Genomic DNA, 23,841 nt, shown 5'->3' with positions numbered 1-23,841 from the left:
AGAAGAGTCCAGTTGTAGATCAACGTGCCATACCTGGCGAATTAGTAGACCCGTCTCCTTAGGTGTGTCGTGCTGAGGTTGCCGGTTTGCATTGCACCGGGTGGCTAGTCCCAAGGATTTAGTTGCGATGCTGGAGAAGATCGCCTGACTTTAATCTTGGTTTCAAATGCACGAGTTCCGGATTGGATGCCCGCTCTGCAGGGGGCGTTCTACATGCCTGAGATTTTAACGTCCGACTAGACCATCCAGGTGATGACGTGTTGGGCCCCTTTATTTCTAAAATGTAGCCTCGACCCGAGGAGTTGCTCGGTGGACTTCCCACAATTCGGACCTTACGCCGCAAACGAGGAGCCCAAGTTCAGATGGGTCAGTTAGATGGGTTTCCGTAGGGGCAATTAAGGCTGATGGCGCACAGCGACTGCGGTCTCACCGCTGACGTGATCGTCCCAGTATATAAATTGCTGCTGGGATTCACCGTTTTTACCTTGGAATTTGTACTGGCTCTGGTTGTAGTGTGATTAGGGGGATGCACGTAACTGGAAGGCCCGGGTCACGTTTGCACATCTGAAACACGTATGGCGGCGGATTTGTGTCGCCGAATCTCAAGGGACGTGTGTATCAAACTACAGCGCGAGCTATTTCGTCGTATGACTGTCGGACTTGATCTGTTCAATCAACGGACGTTTTAATGTGTTCGACAACAGTCGTCTCAGAATCATACCTCGTGAGTTAGTGCCGGCGATGTAATTAGGAGGCAAATTCGGTTGTGCGACGGAGACTTCAACCAAAGGATGTATCCATTATAGAAGGCATGTTTTGTCCATGTAATTCGCATGCCGAAGAGTGTTTCCCGTACCTAATTAAGAGAGGTGACAGACCCATGACCCGACAGGATTATGAAAGAGATTGAGAAACGTTTGTGTTGTCGGTGCGGCTCGTCTTCGAGGACTAGGACCGTGTGATGCCAACCGCGCCTGTTATGAGGCGCTATAGGGCATGGCTGCTAGTCGATTTCAGTGGTAGTGCTGTCAGGTTGCCTTGAGTGTTCGAAGGTGCAGGCACCTCGAAACGATCGTGGCAAGCTGGCATCAAGTCTCATCCAGTCTTATTCTTTTTTCAAAATAAGCTTTCAAATAAATCGTGGTTGTACGGCAGTGAAGCATAAGCGTTGGACATTGCTGATGGTGATGATAGTCGTCACCGTTAATTTCGATCGAAGATTCGCTTGGTGCAGTCGGCTTTCCAGAAGTCTGCTGTTGCGTGGCGTTCAGTGACTACGATGTACAGTACGTTGGTGCTGTCAGTCCAAGTACTGCTCAGTGTTTACCCACGGCTTTTGCATCGCCTGCACACAGTAGACCGGTCAGCTCTTGTGCAAGGTGTTCGAGCTATGGCGAAAGCGTAGACAACTCAGACAAAAAACTGCGACTCCACTAGCTCATTCATGGGTAGGTCCCCCCGGAGTGTGGTTCGACTACAAGACATCTGTAGCCCACGGATGGTCCCTAAGTTTTGGAGCGTCCAGACCGAGGGAGGGGCTTGGTTGATGTGCCAAAGCTTGAGTGAGATGGATGACCCGCAGGGCAGTTCGAGGATGTTATATTCTCATGGGATACCCTCCTCTAGCCTCCGAACCGCGAGGTGGCGGTTAGATTTTTGAAGGAGTCTCCTATTGACTCATTAGTTGGACCCACTTAGAAGCGCAGTGATGGCCTGGACTTAAGGTGCGAGAAGTTAGACGCTACTGTCTGACTCAGTATGGCTGTGTACAGCAGGCACATGAACATTACCAAACTCTATCTCTGAAAGTATTTTATCTGTGTTGAGTAATGGGCCCGTGAGCATCGTAGTGTGTCATGTTTAGGACCGACCCTTTCTAGCTCATCTCGGGGAAGAACACTATCGCTGTTTGCATAGGTGCGAACATTTTACTCGGCTGCAGGGGGGTTGTTACCGCCTTCACACTCTTATCACAAGGAGCAGTAGGTCTCTACCTCCAAAGTGCCTGGTAAGACAACTTACAGTTCGAGTACCTACTTGTTCGCCGTCGGGCTTCACCCCGTTGTAATTCTTGGCATTGCCAAACCTTTTGGAACCACTTTTCAGCCAGCTTAGTCCACAGAGTTGCCGCAGCACTGAAGCCCGAAGGTGACAGCTGTCACTTTGTGGCGGCCAGGCCGAGAAATCCCATATTTCCTTAAACCAAGTCTGACTTGTTTAGGTGTCGGTCACCTAACCTTTGCACTGTAATTAAACCTGTGTTAATTCAAGGGGTCTAATCCGCATGGCTTTCTTACTGTGAATCCGGACACGAGATATCTTCTGCTCAAACCTGTTTTTCTCTTGTGTCCCGGGGACGTGCCCCGTTAAATCGCTCAAGATGAACCCGGATTTCTCACATTCTACTATTCGGATTCTGGTGGTCATGACGGAGTGAATTGTGGTATCTGGAGTGTCTAACTGGACAGGACTCCAGTCGATCGTCTCTAGGTTTTGGTTGACTTGGTCGTTTAAGTTCAGTTGTTTCTGAACGCGATACGCGGTGTGTGTTTTTTAAGCACACGCTCCGGCAGACGACAACTCTGATACTGAGGAAGGTAGCTTCTATTGACATTTCTCACGTGCTCGTGTTATCAGCCGGGGGGGGTTAGTAGATTAGTTCCCGGGGAAATCCATCTCGAATGCCGACGTGAAGTTGACACCCATGGCGAAGACATTGGGGAAGACTTCTTTATTTTCCATCCACTCGTCATCGTATTTGACGCAATACCTTAGTACTGATGCTTGATCGCCATAATATCTAGGCAGTGCGCGCTCACATATGTTAGTCCAGGTGCACCTTCAACTGCAATCATTCCTTCGGGTCAACTGGACCGTGTTGCGGTGAACAGTTAGTCTGCGCGATTGTAGTTAATTTTGCAGTCACTACTTGATTTTGACAACATTGTGGTGGCATGTATATCTATTTATTCCTCCTGTGAAACTCAGCGGTTGGTTGGATGCCATTTAGTTCATCACGTGAAAAGCGTCTGTGCAGCCAATTTCTCTCTAACCGAATTGACTCCGCTGAAGAGGTTACAGAATTCAGTCAGCTCAATAGCCATATTGATGATTTCGGTGACGACTGGAAAACGTGAGTTATGCTCGCGGCCTTTGAATCCGTCTGACCGAGAATACTGTGCACTGGGTTCCGTCACAGTCAAGAGTTTTTATAAATACCAAGACCATAACAACAGTAAACCATTACGGAGGGGTGCGCCAGGTAGTGAAGAGTCCAGGCACTGGTGGTAATCGCTGGCGGGTAGAAAATTTCAGAGAAATGGAGGAGCTCTCGCAACGGAAATTCACCGCGTCCTATTCCAGCTAATCTAGTCAACTGGGTCGCGGCGGGCGACTGTTAGTAAAGCGCTCTACGAGAAGAATGGGACTTCAATTCATCCACAGGAACGTCTTTCGAACGACCAGCTTAGCGAAGAGGGCTTTTTCAAGATGTTGGTCGTTCATAGGCAGGTTGATGTCGCGTCGATGCCGCATATGTCATGCTAACAAAACGTTCCTCACTTTCCCTATCTGAAGGGTGGTTTCGTCCTTAGCCACAGAGTTGCGACTGCTCAGGTGAAGAAATTTGCCAATCACATCAGTTTGCTTATCTGTAGGTATAAAATTCGGGTCCCAACCTAAAGCTGTCACTTATGGTGGTCAGGTCTGTATGCTGCGGCGGTCTTGTAGGCCATACTGGCTGGATCCCAGTTCCCCAAATTTCAACGACGTCAGGAAGTCCAATGGAGAGGAACCTGACGAAGGACGGTGAGTCCCTCTACTGTCGCACTGGTCCCTGCAATAGGAGTTTTAAAGCTGTTAGGCGTTTTCCCCAAACGACCGGGATGTCCATATTTTGGAAGCAGCGATGCTGCCTTCTCAGAGGAAGGACGGTTAGAAAAGGTTTACCCTAAAAACTACACACTCCGATCGCCCAGCGGTTTCCCGTGACGCCGGCGCATTATTCCACGCGGTTGAAATACTTTAAAACCCAAAGAATTCAATGCTGCTAAAAAGGCACCTGCTGCATTAGATGTGCGATGGTAGTGCCTTACTCTCTGCGCCCACAGGCCAAACAGGTCCCCTGCAATCAAGCGGGCCAGACTCTTGAGCTATTGGCTCCAGGAAAGTTCCCCCAATCCTAACAACTGCTGTCTCGCCGTTCAGACTTTTGAGAGAGAGGCTAGGAGCAGGGTCCCCGAACAAAACCCTACATCCACTGCCTTGTGGATCGGACTTTTGAGTCCAAGGCTCAGGGTGTGGTACCTCAACCAAACCCAATACCAGGAAGTCTTTGCAACTCCGCTCCTCCCACTCATCGAACACTGCAGTGTGATTAGCTCATTTGTCAATTCCCTGTTCCTTGTCTAAATCTTCGCTCAGAAAAATTAGGCCAAGATAACTTGCCAGCCTCAAAAGATCTAATCTACGTTACAGCCTCTAATTTCCGTACTCTATGTCAAATCGGGGACGAGATAGCTCAGTGGCTAGAACACGAATGTGCTGACCGGAGGATCCGTGGTTCGAACACGACCTCTGCCTTTCGACTTCCCTGTCTAGGCTTGGATAACCTGGCAGTATCCCAACCCTCGTGCTTCCTTCGGGTGGCATGGCAGCTAGGCACCAGAAGTGTCATGGCTAGACGTTTTTATCGAGGGTCGGTGCGCTCCATACTACTATACGGATCAGAAACCTGGTCGTTGCACGCTGAGGACGTCAAAAGACTCGGTGTTTCACCATCGATGTCTTCGGAGCATTGCCCGAGTCTGGTGGGAACACCGGATCAGCAATGCTAAAGTACGTCGAACGGTATTCGGAAGACACAACTCACTCCCGATAATGAACTGATCACAGTGCATAAGTTGCACTGGCTTGGCCATGTGCCGAGTATGCCAATCGCCCGACTTCTTCAAAGGGTTCTTTTTGCACAACCACGTGAAGGGTAGAAACGAGCCAGAGGCTGTCAAACAATGAATTGGCAGCGAAGTATTAAAGCCATTGCCAGCAAACTCAGCTGCGCTGGTCATTTCCGCCTTCCTTGATGGGTACCCCGAGACGGGCCACATCAATGGTTGGAAACATTGTCAGTCGCGGCCCAGTCGCACCCTCAGTGGCGCTCGTGCATCCAAGCTGTTGCCTTCAATGCCTAGCTCCCTTCCCAACCAACCCCCCAATTGACAGTCCACTGTGAGTGCCGTATTTACGCACAAATTTACCAGCTCCAGCCTCCAATGCGCAGTTAATTATCCCAAATCATCGGTGAACGAAACTGGCAACTGCGACCACTGCACGACAAGTACGCGGTTCTTACAGCTGACAATGGTTATGATGATGACTCACAAAATCGTCATCCTGAGCGATGGGCTGAGCACTTCAAAGGACCGTTCAGCCGGACTCCTTCAACACAACCGCTGGAAGAACACAGTGGGCCTGAATGGAACATCGACGCCAGCGCGCCTTCAAAAATCGAAATCCAGCTTGAGGTATTGATCCTCAGGCGTGAGAAGGCACATGGCTTACACCTCGCATTCTTCGAAAGTGGTGAACTGCCTGACTATAATTAAGAAGATTTGGAACGAAAAGAGAATGGACCTTCGCGATGGTCAAAAAGGACGTAAGAGAGTCATGGGAAAACCACCCGGGTATCAGCCTGATATCCTTCACCATCCAGGGTGTATTTAACGTCATCCGAGAGATGGTTTCGGCTGTTGTATACCAGAAATTTCGGACTTGGTTCCACATCTCACTGTGGTTGGACAGGCATCGATAATTGATTTCAGTAGACAGACTACTCATTTGGGCTATTTTGAGTTACAAGTTTACGTGAATGTTGTGCCTATATTGAAGAGTATGATATTCTCCATTCCCTACAGCAAAATACTGCTATTTAAGGAATCGAATTTTAATAGGGAACCTATTTCGTGTTTACTCTGCATTTTTGTCGTCCAGTAACACCTTAGCTGAGCGGCGTTCAATGTCTTTCCCATCGAGTAGACATCTTCCGGAGATGCGATGCCCTCATCTGAACTAGGATGTTTCCTCGTCGGTTGGATGTTCAGTAAGAATGCCTTGTGCATCCGAGTGAGAATGTCTCAGTTTTTGGTTGTTCTCATCATATTCCGTGAGTGTGAGGTAAACACTTTCGCTTCTGGAGTGACTACTCCTAATTTTAGTACTCATTCGTTTCCGTTACTGTTCCTGTCGTCGATTTCACTGCAAAATAGTGGTTTTTGTGCTTATCGTATGAACCAAGATAAGAATGATATATGTAATTCATCACGAAGATACATCGCAATAAAAAACGAAAACCGTGGAAACTGCAGGAAGCTCAATTAACCTTGAATCATCATTCAATGCTTCGTTCCTTCGTCAAGTTTCGTTACCGTCCACTCTGTTGTCGCATGTCTTATTGCACCGCGCTGTGTGCATACGATCGATTATTGGTCAAGTCAGGTAAACTTCGGCCAAGGAAAGCCTGTCGTTCTGCGCAATTACACGTAGGTCGTGCTTATGGCACCCGGTGGTTATCGTGTTTCCGATTGGCACGTCTGGTTCGGTGACTGCCGGCGGTGTCAGACCCTCGAAAGGACCAGCGGAATAACATGATCAGTGTGTTTGGCTCAGGGAAATTTTTCCCGAGTAAAATGTCCATCTGAGAAGTCTTGACTCGAGCAGCCAGTCAATACGTGGACATGTGAGTGGTTTCCGTGATTGAAGAATGAGTGGCGCTATGTTCTGCGTATGAGAGCTAATCACACTGCTGTCTGTCCATCAGAGTTCTAACGATCGCACTTTCAGCCACTGACGGAAGGTCGCGGCTTCGAAACTCTGAGTTTTGTAAAATGCGCATTGCAGGTGATTGCCAGTAAAGCTGAGATAGTTGTCCAGTGCTTCTCGACTTTTCAGCATAGATTGGCCTTCCCAACAAGAAGTCTCATACTGCGATCTAATTTCACTTATTGAAACTCTACCAAAACTTCATGAGGCTAAATCTTGATAGGGCTTTCAAGCATTTAATCGGCGGGCGGTGAGCAGTGTTTCGTAACTCTAGCACGTTCTTGCCTCCCGTAATCATCTAACTGGATACGAGCAGAGTTCAAACACGCTAACGTTTGTCAGCCCGGGATTTCGTGTATTTTTGACTCATTGGCTCGGTAGTAAAGTTGTTGGGTTTATCATTAGTGTACTCTCTATTTTCAGTAAGCTATTGGACACAAGCTATCAATTAGACATAAACTTTGGTAACCGAAGAACAGGTCGCCTAGTTGGGGAATCAGAAAGTTTTAGATAGTTTGTATTCTTGAGATGGGGTTGTGTTTGAGGGAATACACGCCGTCAAAATCATCACCTCAACGGAATACTCCCATTTGCGGGTTTCCTCGTGAAGGTAGTATCCTGTCCTCTTCACTTTGTGCCACCAATGAATTTTAATTTTTTTTCCACTGAAGTAGTTGATGGACTAATGTCACTGAATGACTTCCATAGTGAGATGGTTTATCGGTTGCATGAATGGGGGACGTGAGAAAGGTGTCAGTGTTTGATCATCGGTGTCTCTGAAGTATCGTTCAGATCTAGGGGACATCGGATCAGTAATGCTGAGGTACGCCAGATGGCTTTAAGAAGGAGGAACTTTCCCGCGATAGATGGATTACTCAGGCTTCGTGGTTTTACGGTGGTTAGGACATGTACTCCTCGTGCTAGAGTATTATTTATCTCGTGTTGAGTTGGAGCAATCGAATGGCAACGACGTATGGAAACACTGGTCAGTAAAGTGAGTTGGGTCGACACTTGGATGGGGACCCCCGGAATAAACTCACCAGTGGTTGATGGTAATGGCGGACATGACTCAATCGCGCAGTCATGCATCAAAGCTATGGGATTCAATGCGTAGCTACCCAGTTCCCGAACTAACTGAACAGGCAATTATCTCCAGTGCTTGGCTCTATGTCTCACTACCCTTATTCCCGGTGATCGTAACTGAACTGGCTGGAACCAATGGTACACGGCTTGTAGCTGACTAATTGAAATTGACCGTTGTTCTCATGGACCCCTTCTATGTCTATTCAGATCGTGCATGATGTCTTTTTTTGCCGGTATTTCGCACAGCCGTTTTGTGAATGCGTACTTGGGTGTCATTGGTAGTTTTAGACTTTGTGGACGTTGACCTTTTCGCCACATTTGACCGACCAAGTCTTCAGTCGATGGGACATCTTCGATGGACACCAATGGTCCCAATTCGTCAATATTCCAACACATTTGGGCTTGTAGTCCTAATATGGTGTCATGGTGAACTAGAAGTGTCCTGCTTTACTCAGGTGGGCAGCAACCACCTCATTCTTTGTGACGTGCTTAATGCCACTGGTGTTTCGGGGTTTGAGCGAAAAACATCGAAGAATAGTGCTTCTTTGACCGTCAGTCGCGCACTATCACTCCTAAAGCGTAGCGGGTATGTTAAATCATAACTTATCGCTAATGTCTACAAGTTATTGGCTGCTTATGCTACTTCGTCATTATAGTTCTATAGCCGCAGTTGTAGTAACAAACCATTGAGCATCTTCCGAGGAATACTTGCCGAAATCATGTACTTACTGCGTTTCCTTTAACAGATTCTCCACTTTTCCCCGCTTTCCAGAAAGTGATTCCGAATTGGCTGACTCAGAGGGACAGCGCCCCTGTCATGATGATGCGATCAAGGTACTAGACGGTCACAAAGGTAACATTGTGGGTACTTTTCAATGATTTCTGAATTTCACTCACAGCAACTCAAACTTGGTTCCCTTTTCCTCATACAGTTGTCCCTCTCCGGTCAGTTGGTGGCGCGAATGGTTAGAGTGCGAATGTGCTGATCGGAGGGTCCGTGGTTCGAACCCGACCTCTGCCTCTCGACTTCTCCTGTCTAGGCTTGGCAACCAGGCAGTATCCCAGCCCCCGTGCTTCTTTGTGGCCGCATGATAGTTGGGCATCGAAATGGTGCCACAGCTGAACGATTTCTCCGGCCAATCTACTCTATAAAAGAAGGACACCTTTATTCGATATTATCAAGTTTCCTCTATGGGTTCATGCCTCTCCAGCTCTTTTCCTCTAGTACTGGACAGTTTTACCATAGAGGCTGGTATCTATCATTTGTGTTCCCTGTCTTTAGAGACTGTGAAATTTAGTCGCATGTGGCGTAATTCGCTACCGGCATGGTGGATCTATCCTTTTCACGTTTATCGCGGTGTAATTTGAGTGAAAATCCATGAGACTGATCTTTTCACTTTTCTTTCATACTGGTCGTTCACTCAAGAATCTTGACCTATAAGACGGAATGCTTGAGGTGCAGTTATGTAACCTCACTGATGTGCCACCCGGTGGCTCAGGTACTGTCAGGTTTTCCAAATAAGACAAGCAGTTGAGATGCACAGGCTATTTTTGAACCTTCCATTGGAATGTTTGCACCCTAACCACCGAGCTCTCTCGAGCTCTTATTATTATTAGTAGTAGTGTAACTGTGATACTACTAGTGGGGGACATGCGAGTAGTATGTTTTCCCGCGAATCCGCTTTGCATCTCTTGAAAAGTGAGATCTATTACGGAACTTGTGGAGTCGCATTTGCTTGCAATTGAGTAACAGTCAATGAAGTCAATGAGTAACAGTCAATGAATATCCAGGAAAGTTCAGGAAGACCTGTTCAAGGAGAAGATGGATATTCAGTTTTGTACACAAGATGCATATGAGAGCTCTGCTCCGCTGTCCAGTGGTCTGTAACTGTTCAGTTGGCATTTTCTAATAAATAACTCCGCAGCGAAGGTCTTCTTCCTTTCAGTAGTAGTATTGGACTGGCACTCCCTGAGGTCGCAGTCAGTGATTTGTGTTTGCTTGCCATTGTGGGCTCTCTGCCTGGTACGTGGCGTTGAGCGTACATTCTTGCCATTGAACCTCACACCAGACCCAGTATGACGGACACTTTGTGTGAGTCTTGACTGTGCTAGCGCTTACCGCGCCCTAAAGAGCATTCAACATTGTCTGTCCTTTCTTCGGTTGTTGGTTTTTACACGCGCGTTTCCATACCAAAAATTCTTACATACGTTGGGAACTGAACTAGCATGACTTCGACTGAGACGCTTCTCTTTTTTTATCCAATATTCTCCTTTAGCCCTTCCACATTCATCGTCTGATGTTACTTTTTATGTCTGTGACCGTGCTCTCCTAAAATAAACGATAGTAATATTAGTAGTATAGTAGTATATTATGTATATAATGTATATTATCATATTACTGTATATTATGTATATGGTATAATGTATATATAATGCTATGTATATTATGTTAATGTATATTACTTAAGTATATTAGTATATTTATTACCATGGATGCAGGCACATCACATGCTCATTCGCAGTCTATTCCCTTACTACAGTGTGGGTCGACTACATCAACTGGTCCAATGTATAAGTTTAGGTGTCTTGTTTTTGTCTCCCATCCTTATATATCTCATGGTGCTTCTACAATTTCTCCATATTTTTCCAAGAAAGTGTTTTCTGCCTCGCATCCGATCCGCTGGGCAAGTACCTCGTCTCTGGAGGGCAGGATCATGTGGCAATCGTCTGGGAGGTGGAAACTGGAGCTCAGGTGTTCACCACCGAAGGTATGTCTTGGTTTGTGGGAACATCATCACCATTGTCAGCTGTAAGAACCGCGTACTTGTCGTACAGTTGTTGTAGCTGCCGCAGTTTCATCCACTGATGATCTGGGGAGGTGGGATAAGCAGCTGCGCGTTGGAGATGGGAGTTGATAAATTGGTGCGCGTACTTGTCACTGTCAGTGGACTGTCAATTGGGGGGATTGGAAAGGGAGCTATGCATTGAAGGCAATAGTTTGGATACACGAACGCCATTGAGGGTGCGACTGGGCCATGTCTGACGATGTCTTCAACCATTGACATGGCCCGTGGTCCCCATCCAGGAACAACAGATACCGTGGGCTTTTTCGGATCCTTTATTGTTCGGAGTTGAATAGTCAGTTTTATAAAACGATCCGCTGTTGATACAGAAGAGTTTTTTTTAGCTCAGTTTGTCCAGTTGGTGGTCAACCTGTTCGCTGGGTTAGATCATTTTGTTCGTTGTAAATGTTTCATCACCAATCGAGAGGTGACGTCATCAATGCCGTTGTTGCAATAAAAATGACACCACCAACGACCTGTTTGCGTGTGTCCAGTTCATGAACTGTGTACGTCTAGTTTTCTGCTGTCAGTAATATTTGACTGGAATCGAATCCTCGACTTTGATTTCAGCTCAAAAGACGCCTTCCAGGTTGCTCGTTTTTGCTTTCCATATCCACAGTTACGTCTGACTGCTTGACCGCGCGCCAAAAAAGGTATCCCACTTTGGTGAAACTGATAGCGTCTAGCTTATCCCAAGTTTACACCACTGATTTTCTTGGCTTACAGTGCTTTCAGTTTGTCACTGAAGTGCTGATATGCTGTGAGCTGCGTGATAGAACACCAGCCGTCTTGGACAAGAACAGATTTTCAGCAGCCTTGTGAGTAGTGTATTCGCTATTTTGGTACGATTTGGTTTCAAGTAGAACATAAAATTGATGGAAACCCGGGATTTGCGCCTACTGATGAGTCCTTTGGTGAAACTGATAGCGTCTAGCTTATCCCAAGTTTACACCACTGATTTTCTTGGCTTACAGTGCTTTCAGTTTGTCACTGAAGTGCTGATATGCTGTGAGCTGCGTGATAGAACACCAGCCGTCTTGGACAAGAACAGATTTTCAGCAGCCTTGTGAGTAGTGTATTCGCTATTTTGGTACGATTTGGTTTCAAGTAGAACATAAAATTGATGGAAACCCGGGGTTTGCGCCTACCTGATGAGTCCCAAAAAGGGCGAAACCGGTCGTTGGGTGTCGACCGATTTTTCAGCAACCTTATGAGTAGTACATTACAAAGAACGTGTGCGACTTTAACGCCAGTTTTCGCCGCGTTTCACTGTGGTCGAGATAGTCTAGTCTGACTAGTAATCTGAAGCCGGGGAGCCGAAAAGTCCCTGGAAATAATAGTGAAAACGGCGAAAAGTGGATGAACTATTGGAAACAATTTGGTTGGAACAGCAAAAGACAAATGACGCTTACTTTCCGTTGTGACGCACGCCAGTATAGCGGTAAATCGGTGTGTATGAAAATTCTGGTGTTGAACATTGTGCCACTAACTCTACGCTTTGCAGACCGGACTCTCGACAGTGTAGCAGTACTTTTGATCAAAACCACAAATATGATCGGTTGCTGTACATCGGGTCCAACGCTTTCAGCAGTTCGTTCTGGAGTATCACTCACTCTGATGCAGCTCGTTTACCCATCTGAATAGTTGCTCTTGAAGGGCAAAAGTTGTCGATAATTTCTGTGGACGCAAAAGAGATGATACAGACCTCGTGAACTGGAACCCGGTTGACCGTTTTCACTTCAACATAGAAATTAGCCGGAACGATAAGCAGAGTGCACTACAGTGGCTTCCTTTTCTGAAGGCTGCATTCCCGGTTTTCTGTCAACCCTGTGAACCGGCTAGTCCTAGCGGTGTTATCGTGCGAGACTTGAAGATTTGTGTATTGGCCATGTAACTGATCAATTTATTGGCTCAACACCGGCGTGGAGTCAGAACCTTATGAGTGGATTCACACATTTTCCTAGCCACCTTGGTGTGGTCACACAGTATGTGAATGCGTGTTGCGGAAGCGTGGTGGGATAACGTGCTCGAAGCTATGGGTTCACATAATATTTTTTTGGGTGAGGAGCTCGAGGTGGCTCGTGATTAAGGCGCGAATTTACTGACCGGAGGATCCGAGCCCAATCTCTGCATTTCGACTGATCCTGTCTAGGCATGGACAGATTTACAGTGCCCTGGTCCTCGCTCTTCCTTCGAGTGGCATGGTGACTCGGAACCGAAAGGGTGCTGTAGGTGACCCATTCTGTGGGTAGGAGAGAGGGAAATCCTTATGAACTATAGCTTAGTGAGCGAGGCGGAGAGAGAAGTTTGTTAGGTGGAACTCCACACGGGTCCCTCTTTACCGCTCGCAGTCAGGTGCTGCTACGGCCGAGAAGTCCATCCCACGCAATATTAGCCAGAAATTAGGGACGCTTGTCGGTCCGGCATCAGGCCGAGATCTGATTGGTCGAAAATCTGAACCCAACAGCCAATCATGACCCAGTATTGACCGGATGCCGGTTACCAGTGGCGCATGCAGAACGCGTCAAAATTTCCAGAAAGTTATTGCTGCCTACGCCATATATATGAAGCGCTGTACAAGTGTTCCTGACTTCGTTTTGGGCGTTAATATACCTTGTGCACCTTTTGTGGTTGTCTTAACGTGAACGCTATCTTGGGAGGCTCAGACCGAGAACTAAGCTGAGAAAAATACCGTTACTACAGAGGTAGAGAGGAATAGCATACGTCGCACCTATAAGATGTGGTGTTGGCGGAAATCGACGTTACGTACACACGTTTAAGAGACTTTTGTCCCTAACCTGGACAGGACATTAAGTGATGATTCCTATCAATGTGGAAATGCTTTATCGAGTGTATTGGGCCACCTTCTGCACTGATTTGATCCTATTTGTTATCTCTCTTTTTTCAGGTCATGAAGACTCTGTCACTTGCGTTGCTTTCAGTGCGACCGGGACATACTTGGCGACGGGAGACATGGCCGGTGGAGTTCATGTCTGGCTTCGTCCGGAAACCGGACAGCAGCCATGGATGCTAATACATTCGGACACTGTGGGCGACCTACAATGGCTTTGTTGGTGGCAACCATCATCCACCTGTTTGACCAAACCACTGCCAGCAGTGTTGGCTTCCGGTGATTCTGACGGCCTAGTGGTGCTTCGTTCAATCAGTGCGTCCACTTCTAAAGGAACAACAAAACCTGTAAAATATTTAGCAGGTAAGGGTTCAGTGCAGTCCAGCGGCCATGAACCGCTTTAGTATGTGTGGAGGGTTCTAATCTCCGCTACGTGTGGCATTGAATAGTGTAGGATGGATATGGTGCATAATGTGGCAGAGGTCTACATAGATAGGCGGTCAAGAAGTGAGCTTACTCACCAGGTGGTCCGTGGTTCGAACCTAATCTGGACAGCTCCGGTCTAGGCTTGGGCGACCTGGCAGTATCTTAGCCTTTGTGGTCCCTTTGAGTGCCGTGGCCGTTAAGCACTGAAAGTGTGTTACAGCCGAACGATTATTTATTTTTTCCTCATAACATAGAAGGAACTAGATAAGGCTAATTGGGTAGTAATTAGGAGAAAATACTATAAATATACTCGCTGCGTAACACTACCGTGTTGCCGAGTAACACGAGCGCTTGTTATCGCCGACTTGGGATACACGAACGTGGAAGAGTACATGCGGCAGCGCGTCTGAGACCCATTGTTGCGCTTTGCCTGAGTCCTCTCCGGGCTGTGTGTTGCCCACCCTGTGATGCCTTCCGTCGCAGCCCGTTCCATCAAACAGGGCACGACAAGCGTTCAGCTGTAGCACTCTTCCGGTGCCTAGCTGTCATGACACCCGAAGGAAGCACGAGGCCTGGGATACTGCCAAGTTGTTCAAGCCTAGACAGAGGAAGTCGAGAGGCTCAGGTGGGATTCGAACCACGGACTTACCACTTGGGCATGACAAGACCATCGTTGACCTATTATTTGGGGCACTTGACCGAGCTAGCTTGGTTGGTGCAGCCTAAGCGCGATGGTCGAATCTCTTTCTCACACTGGCGTTTAGGCCACACTGGGAGCGCTGTCATGTTGTACACCCGATAGACCAATATAGTCGTCCAGCTGCGACACCCTTTTAGCACCTATTCACCATGCCACCCACAAGAGGCAGGAGAGCTGCGCTACTACCAGTGAAAGGAAGAAGGCTTTCGCTACGGAGTTTTTAGAAAACGTCAAGTGAACAGTTACAGACTATTGGACAGGGAAGCAAAACTCTCACATGCATCTTGTTTATGGAAACTGAATATCTATCTTCTCCTTGAACGCGTCTTCCTAAACGTTCCTGGATATTCTTGACTGTTGCTCAAATACAAGTAAATGCGACTCCACAAATTCCGTAATAGGTCTCACTTTTCAAGAGACGCAAAGCGGATTCACAAGAAAACATACTACTTGCATGTCCCCATTAGTAGTACCCACTGTTACACTGGAAGCGCTGTCATGTTGTAGGCTCGACAGCTGCGAAACCACCATGCCACCCGCAGGAGGCAGAAGGACTACACTACTACCGTGTTGCCCAAACCTTGATTGAAGCATTCCAGATGCCTAGGTTGAGTTCGAAACATGTACCTCCCGGTCAGTAAGCTGGCGCCTTAATCGGTGAAGTATCTCGAGCTCACAGGCCAGTATAACGTTGACCCCATAGGTATCTATGTTTGAGGTAAGTGCGGCGGGCTTTAGTGCATTTTGCCAGCAACTCGCAGTGCTACCTTTTGGTGTAATGCAACCATCCAGATGAGTTCGTTTGTCCACTGTCCCTGGTGGTTTTGATGTCATGCCCAAGTTTAGTGATGTTTGCTTAGTTTTGCATCACTACGTTGCATCTCGAGGGTAAACTTTGTAAACGGAACCATAAGACGGTATTATACAAACGGTATGTGTATGGGGGCGAGATAACCCAAGTGGTTGGAGCGCGAATTTACTGACCAGGAGGTCGGTGGTTCGAACCCGACCTCTGCATCTCGACTTCCCCTGTCTTGGCTTTGGCAACCTGACAGTATCTCAGCCCTTGTGCTTCCTTCGGGTTGCATGACAGCTAGGCACCAAAAGGGTGTTACAGCTGAACGTTCACTAGAATGTGGATGCGATATCGTCTGTACGTACAAAATCCTTGAGGTGTTTCACAGAAGTGTCTTGCATAGTTATTGTGAGCTCAAAATTAGACGAGAAAGTGATAAGACATCGCCGTGCTGAAGACTACTGGTGAATTTCGGAGAAAACTCACACAAAAAGGCATGACTACAGTAGTGAAGCGCTTGGAGGAGCATGATGAACATACTGGGGAAATCGCCACAAAACAGCATGGTTGAGCTTGTGGAATTCTGGTTTCAGCTACAGGCCTCTATCTGTGGTGTTTTTCAACAAGCTGTCTACCGACGTTGTTTCTTTCTCTATCCTCTGAAGCTACTGCATGTTGCTTTCTGAAATTACTTTTCACTGGAAAGCAAGTCGACTGAATAGTACCTCTGGTAGTACTGTACGATGCCATTGAACCGTCGATTCTGATGCAGTACACCTATCGGTGCCTAGCTGTCATGCCACTCGAAGGAAGCACGAGAGCTGGGATACCTCCAGGTCGCCCAAGCCTAGACAGGAGATGTCGACATGCACAGGTGGGGTTCGAACCACGGACCTTCCGGTCAGTAAATTTGCGCCCTAACCACTTGGGCTATCTCGCCCCGCAGTACACCTTTAATGTTTTATAAATAAAAAGACCTGTGCGCTAGTTCACTCTCGTTTTCTGGCTTCACTCGATCAGGGAAGAAACTTCGGCAAGCGTTTTATTACGCCGTGCGTGCTCCTCATGAACTGGCCACATGACTGATGTGTCGCACTTGTACTCAGCTCACATCTAGCCAATCGGTTTTGGCTTACGGAACAAAGTACACGGTCAGACATAGCTAACACGTTAATTTACGTCACCAGCGTCAAAAAGACATACCACTGGGTCTCAAGGGTCGCGTGTACCAGGCTACACTGAGGGCTGTGTTGCTGTACTGTTATGAGACATGACCTCTTCGGACAGACAACGTGAGACGTCTTCAGGCTTCCGACAACCAATGTCTCACGTGTTGGTGTCGAACGGCGTCAACGAATCCCTTACGAGGTAATTGGAAAACGGGTATTTGGTTGTGCAGAGGGGACCTCAGTCGCAGGAAACATCCAAAATCTTCAATCATGGTGAGTCGGCTGTGTGCTGAAACGTTGTCTACCGAGACCTGTGTTAATCTTCGTGCCTCCTTCAGAGGATGATGATGATGACGCCAAACCAATAGCCAAACACGCATTCAAATGTTCTTTTCACAGTGGTCAAAGGACGAGATCACTTTTCGTGCGTCAGTGTAGAGAAATGGTGTCGCCCATAGACACTCGCTTTCGCAAAGCAAGATTTGTGTACGCAAGGTTCCGAATGCGTATGTCAGCCGGACGTTTTAGCCAGGATTGCATTAACCGGCTGATCGACATTGTAGTTTTTGACTCGAAACGTGTAGATGGACACGATTGATTCAGTCCCTGTTAGTAGTAGGGGCGAGATGGCCCAAGTGGTTAGAGCACTAATTTACTGACCGGAAGGTTCATGATTCGAACCCGATCTCCACCTCTCGACTTCCCCTGTCTAGGCTTGGACAACCTGGCAGTATCCCAGCCCTCGTGTAACCTTCGGGTGGCATGGCAGTTAGGCACTGAAACGGTGCTACAGTCGAACGATTTTTTACGATGTTGCATTTATGCATGAATTTTATCCCCTTGACTGATATATTATGATGTTCTCTTCAGGCAGTGGTGCACCTGCCTCGGCTGCCACATTCTATCTTCCGTCCATCAATACTGATCGCCCGAAACTGGTGGTACTTTATCAGAATGCTGAACTCCGCCTATGGGACCTAAAAACACAGCAACCGTTGGCTTCAGTCCAGCTCGATGGACGTCGTGATGAGCCCAACGTTGGCGGGGATCCCGGAGAGTCGCCAACTGTTTTCTCTTTAGCTTGTCCACAACCGAAGCCATTGTACTCACAGTTGAAGGACCGGGAACTCTTAGCAATCGGTGGCACTGGAGTTATCCATGTGGTTGTTATTAGACAAACGGATCCATCAGACTCCTCATTTATTGCAAAGGTAGTTCGTTCAATTTCGTTTCTTATGGCAGCAATTGATGGATCATGAAGATACCGATTGTTTTGTTCCTGGAGGTTATACGTTAATATTTAATTCCTTTGTTAACTCTCACCAACTCAGCAACACCTGGAAATATTTTGGTTTCCGAGTTTCACTTTTAGCTTCCTCAGTGAAAAATTGATACTCTCCTACGACAGGTTTTATATCATGTACGTCAGTCACAACCCAGTGTACGTCCATTTTACTTTGAGAAGTTCACTTCAGTGCTTAGGTCATTCGGCTCACAAAGAGGTTTGTCTTACGTTTCACCAACTTCCTCGAAAATGTGCTTTGGTGCCCGTTTTCCAGGGTTAAGTAATAATTATCGTTCAGCAGTAGCATACTTTTGATACCTTACTGTCAACCACCCATGGGAAGTTGGCACGGGGGCTGGGATACTGCCAGGTTGCCCAAACCTAGACAGTGGAAGTCGAGATGCAGAGTTCCGGTTCGAATCCTCCTTGATGTGGTCTCGCTTGAGAGTTAGTTGTAACTGAACTGTGAGCTCTCACTGACCTTCATAGATCTATCTCATCCTAAGACCTGGGAGGTGGCGCTAGGAACTCCTCATTTCAGTACACTAAGTTCTCTTCTACATTAGCTGGATGTCTTGATCCTCTTCTAAACGACCACGAATGTCATTTTGCATGCTTTTCAGTGTATTTCCACGATAGAAACCGGAGACGATGGCTCAGTTGAATCGATCGATTTTTCGTGGACGTGAGTTCCTATTCTTGCTGTTTTTTCAAGCCAAGCTCCAGCGATGTCATAAACAGTCTTACCGTTCTCCTCCCCCGGTAACAACATCATCATCATCATTGACAGCATGGCGTCAGTGCTCAACACCGATGCTTCACTGCCGTACAACCATGATTTATTTGAAAGCCTTACTGTGAAGAAAAGAGTGAGGGTGGACGTGGAAGTGACTTAGTGCTAGCTTACCACAATCATTCCAAGGTGCCTATACCTCCGGATACTCACTCAGGCGATCTGGATACAAACTGACAACAAGAACGCCACTGACATCGGTTGGCAGCCATATCATGTAGTGTCTCCAACCACGCACAGTGAGGATCACGCGGTCCCCATCCTGGAAGGCGAGTAGCACCGACAGCACCCAAGCGTTTCGTGATCTCCTCCATACTCCTCTGCCAAGTCAAGGGTTGGCCACCTCTTCCCCGGTAAGACTTTGATCGGAAACATATAAGCTATGAAAAGTGAGATCTTCAGTTTTTTTTAGGTACGGCTCTAAGCATCGACGGAATCCATGAGACATCATACTGGATGAAACGCTTTTCTCCCGTTTCATTTACAAGCGCATTTCAATTCACTGTACAGCATCCGTACTTAACGTAATGCACGGTACTCTACACCTCAGCGGTCCTCGCGACTTATCCGTCCTTAGTGAATCCCGTATTCAGTTAGTATGGACAGCATAAAATCCACTGAGCTTCCCACTCCACATCCGCTGTTGTTGGTCAGTTTTTTGGCTTTTACTCCGACCCTACATGCAGCCCAAGTCTGCTCCATACCTTCTTGGCATAGTGCATGAGGTTGCTGAGAACACCTCGGCAGCTCACCACCAGTTTCACCCTTGGGTTCATCAGACATTGTACCTTAATTTTCACCAACCTCATGTTCTACTTGAATACCAAACTGTACGCTTTGGACGACGTACACTGATTTGCAAAATAGATTGATATTAACGAAAGACTCCACTGAATCCCTCTTTTGTGCCAATGTCTTGGTGAGCAGCTGGTTCATCAGACCTCCTGTCTAAGAAAACAACCGCTTCGCTCGCCTGTCCAACCGGAACTGGATCAGACATTTCGAAGCTTTTTTATGCCCTGTTTCGATGGCTTGTTACCGTTGGTTGGATTGTCAGATTCCCAGTCCTCTCCATGCTCGTTTGTTCGCAACTGCCTAACATCGGCACGAGGTCACCTGAGGCCAGTTTTGTGATCTCTTTGTTTGTAGATTACTGTGTTGACGTTTGATGAAAAGAAAAACTGACGAACAGTGTACGGCTATTTAGACCCCCGAATATTGGTGAATGATTGAACGTGAAACGGATAGTAGGGAATATACACTCATTTGCAAACTAATTTGTTTTTTTTCGAGAGACTCACCTGGAACGCAGCTGANCATATATATATATTGCAATTCTTGTAACCACTCAACTCTTCAGGCCGTTCTACAAGAGACCGTTCCTCATTTTTCATGGGATCTACGACAAAATGGTTACGGATGCTGCATGATGGATGTCAGTGACGTCCCTGTTGTCAGTTTCTATCTTGCTTGTCTGAGTGAGTGTTTGCAGGCGTAAGCAACAAAAAATCTGTGTTGAATAGTACATTACAAAGATATACATATATCGCGACATCTCGAATATCCTAGCGACCGAAACATGAGGCTGCCTGGTGCAGTATATTCGGTTGCCTACAAACGCGAGATTCAGCTGGGTTCCAGGTGAGTCTCTCGAAAAGCCGAATTAGTTTGCAGTTGAATGTATATTCGCTAGTTTCGTGCAATTCGGTTTCAAGTAGAACATTAAATTGACGAAAACTCGGGGACTGCGCCTAACTGATGAGCCCCGAAAAGGGCGAAACTGTCGACGGATTTTCAGCAACCTTATGAGTGGTACATTACAAAGATTACCAGATAGTAGTTGCTCACTCAATTATCCAGCTACAGGTAACTAACGTGCACTTAAATGGGACATAGTCCGTGCATCTTTCATGCGCACAGAGTCAGTTCGCGAGATGACGTTAACTTGCGGCCAAGATAGCTCAGTGATTAGAGCTCGAACTTACCGATCTAAAAGTTCGTAGTTCGAACCCAAACCTCGGGCATCTCGACTGTCCCTGTCTAAGTTTGGGGCAGTTGTGCTTCCATCGGGTGGCATGACAGTCCCATCGAACGTTGATTTCTCAAAGGAAGGTCCATACGATTTACAGTGTTTCCTATTATTGAGCATAATGCATTTACTCCCGCCACCTTCCTTTCCTCCAGGAACCCCCCACCAAATTCCTGTAGGGTTTTCAATCTTAGGAGCAGGCGTCCTCACCTCTCTCTTGATTTCATAATTTTGTCCCTCGAGAGGCAGAGGAAGGCGAAGGGGAAATTGTAGTAGAGGCCATCTTTCTTAAAACTGGGTTGGTCTTGGACACGGGCTTTTTAAGTTCCCCTGTCGCATTAAACTATTATGGATATCACGTAGACCCAGTTCCTGCTTCCTAATACTCCCCAGACTTCTCACTTCGGACATTAGCTGTCCTGTTATAGTTGGCTATTGGCGATTTTGCGAACTGTGGACAGCTCCGGTACGTTGTTTGGTTGAGTCATTCAATGATGTCCCCTCGATTGGCGGTGAAACGTTTGCAGTCCAACTGTCAATCTCGACAAACAGAGCAACAGTCGAAAGTGGGTGTCGTGAAATATTTATCCAGCAGGTACGGGTTTCACTGAGTGGGGCGAGATGACCGAAGTGGTTAGTGCGCGAATTTGCTGACCAAAAGGTCTGTGGTTCGAACCCGACCTCCGCCACTCGACTTCCCCTGTCTAGGCTTGGGCAACGTGGCAGTATCCCAACCCTCGTGCAACCTTCGGGTGGCATGGCAGCTAAACACGGGAAGGGTGTTACAGCTGAACGGTTTTCTTTTTATTTTATAAATCGCAAAGGCCTAACAACAATCACTGAAACGCCTTAATAAGGAGTGAGAAGCTGTTGAAATCAACTCTTATGAGCATCAAGCCGGAGTAAGACACCATCAACCGGATCGGTCTGATATCTATTGCAAACTCTGTTCACCCTAAGCCAAGCGCACGACGAACATTCAAGAAGCTTGATAGTGATATATTGCCCGCAAATGACCTGTCCTAGGAGGTCACGTGAGAGCTTCAAATTCTGCAACATCCCGTTTAACTGCACTCGCTTTCATCTTGTGTTGCCTCGCCGTCGCCTGTTCCCGGCGAAATGTCCACCAGCAGGGATTTGGAATGACAAACAACGCATTCTGTGGAAATGGTAGTTGGGCATGCGTGGTACAATCTTCCATCGCCCCATTTGCCGCTCTGGCGACTCTAATTCTTTATCAGATACCGAACTGCACATCATCCCATTGCGGACGACCTGGCGTCAGCTAGGAATGCATTGGTTTGTCCCAATTTTGGGGACAGTGTGCTAGTGACCTTCCAACCCAAGGTGACCCTTCTGTCGTAGTACGGCAAGTCTCCTAAGCATACAGCTTCTTGAGTGTTTAGTAAGGCTTGTGTCGCAAAAAGTCTAGTGTAATTGTGGGACGCCTCACACCTGAGAAAACTATTTGCTAGTGATAAACATTTTCAGGGCGATTTTCGGATGATCGATTCTGTGGCACACAACCCGTTACTCCCAACAGGGCTCAAGGGGTCTTATTGGTTCTAAAGGATGGCATCCGCAGTCATCGGATCTGAACCCAGTGGAGAAGGTTTACAAATGAACGGCTTTTGCCGCTGAGGAACCCAAGTTGAAAAGATTTCAAGAACTACTTTCATTTTCACACAAGTTTTGTTTCAAATAGAACATAAGCTTGAGAGAAACTCAGGGACTGCGCCTATCTGATGAATCGCCAGAAGGGTGAAACCGGTCGTGGGCGGTCAAAACGTTTTCAGCAACCTTATGAGTAGTGTGTTACGTTTGGGCAATGCATACGATATCGGATCAACTGGAACATGAGGCGGCCTAGTGCAGCACACTCAGTTAAAAGAGATCACAAACGAGGGATTCGGTTTAATTCCTTCGATCTCCTATTAACAGTGTGTAAGCGGTGGACATCTGATTGGGATCAAGACATCAAGGAGCCGTTTCAATCCACGTAGTCGTGTTCAGGATAGAAACAGTAAGGCGACCTTCCCACATTTTTTGAAGGATTTCATCGATCAACTCCTTATTTCATCTCCAACCATGTTACCGCCCACGGACAGGTGCTACAGCCTGCCGGAGTGACCTTCACAAGACCATCCGCTGCAGTTTCCTGCATGAGACAACCGTAAATTTCGCGGATCGCTTATGCATTTCCCAATTGGTCAGTTTCATATCCTTCTATGAAGTATGACCGTTTATCAGAGAGAGAGTACTCTCTCTAGAGTAATCCTTTCCGCAATGTGACTTGCGAAGGTTTTCGCAAGATACATGTTCCGTCTGAAGTACGTCGCCCGTCTGATCTTACCGAATTATCTGGTTGCGTCGTCGCCACAATTTTGGCGGTTTTCAGACCAAATGAGAATGCGGGTGTGCCAGGAACTGTTAGTTTCAGCAAGGGCAAGATGATTCGAGAAACGGAAAAACGCTGTGGTGATGGACCGATGTGTCACAACGTTTTAGGCGAGAACACTGGGCTCTGAAAAAAATCAGATGACCTTGGTTGCCACATGCACGCACACGCCCCCACTCTCTCTCTCCATCTTTGTACCGAGCTTGTCCGTTCTAGACCGTTACACAGTTTTGCCGATGTCTGCCTCCTTTGAGGAGTGTGGCAGACAAGGTGAATGCATGAATCTGCAAGCCTCGGGCCGCGTTTGCTAACTGGAGACACCTATGGCGTCAGAATGGTTTATCCCTGAATCTGAAGGGACGTGTGTATCAAGCTACAGTATGGGCTGTTTTGTTTTATGGCTGTGAGACTTGGCCCATTCGAGCAGCGGGCCTGAGACGTCTTCAGATGTTCGATAATCGTTGTCTCAGAGCCATATCTCGTATGGGTTTGTGTCGGCGAATCCGTAACGAGGCAGTTAGAAAGCGTGTTTTCGGTTGTGTAACGGGTACTTCCATTGAAGAATGTGTCCAGCACCAGAAGCTACGTTGGTTGGGACATGTGTTGCGTATGCCAAACCATCGTTTGCCGAAGAGAGTACTGTTTTCCATGC

At 47.2% G+C, this 23,841-nt stretch overlaps 1 protein-coding gene across 1 annotated transcript in view; it reads left to right on the top strand.

Annotated features, from left to right (window-relative positions):
- Window positions 1-23,841, top strand: part of T265_02317 (hypothetical protein) — a gene marked incomplete at both ends in the record, with an annotated part of 31,172 nt that overhangs the window by 2,429 nt on the left and 4,902 nt on the right. The window contains 5 exons of the mRNA XM_009166531.1: window positions 8,672-8,752; window positions 10,551-10,667; window positions 13,651-13,956; window positions 17,555-17,895; window positions 18,593-18,654. Of these exons, the coding sequence (XP_009164795.1) occupies window positions 8,672-8,752; window positions 10,551-10,667; window positions 13,651-13,956; window positions 17,555-17,895; window positions 18,593-18,654 (907 nt within the window). The remainder of the gene's footprint in view (window positions 1-8,671; window positions 8,753-10,550; window positions 10,668-13,650; window positions 13,957-17,554; window positions 17,896-18,592; window positions 18,655-23,841) is intronic.

Source organism: Opisthorchis viverrini (genome assembly GCF_000715545.1).
Source record: "Opisthorchis viverrini unplaced genomic scaffold opera_v5_28, whole genome shotgun sequence".
Classification (NCBI taxonomy): Eukaryota; Metazoa; Platyhelminthes; class Trematoda; order Opisthorchiida; family Opisthorchiidae; genus Opisthorchis; species Opisthorchis viverrini.
Note: the sequence above shows the minus strand (reverse complement) of the source record. Positions and strands in the feature narration are given on the sequence as shown.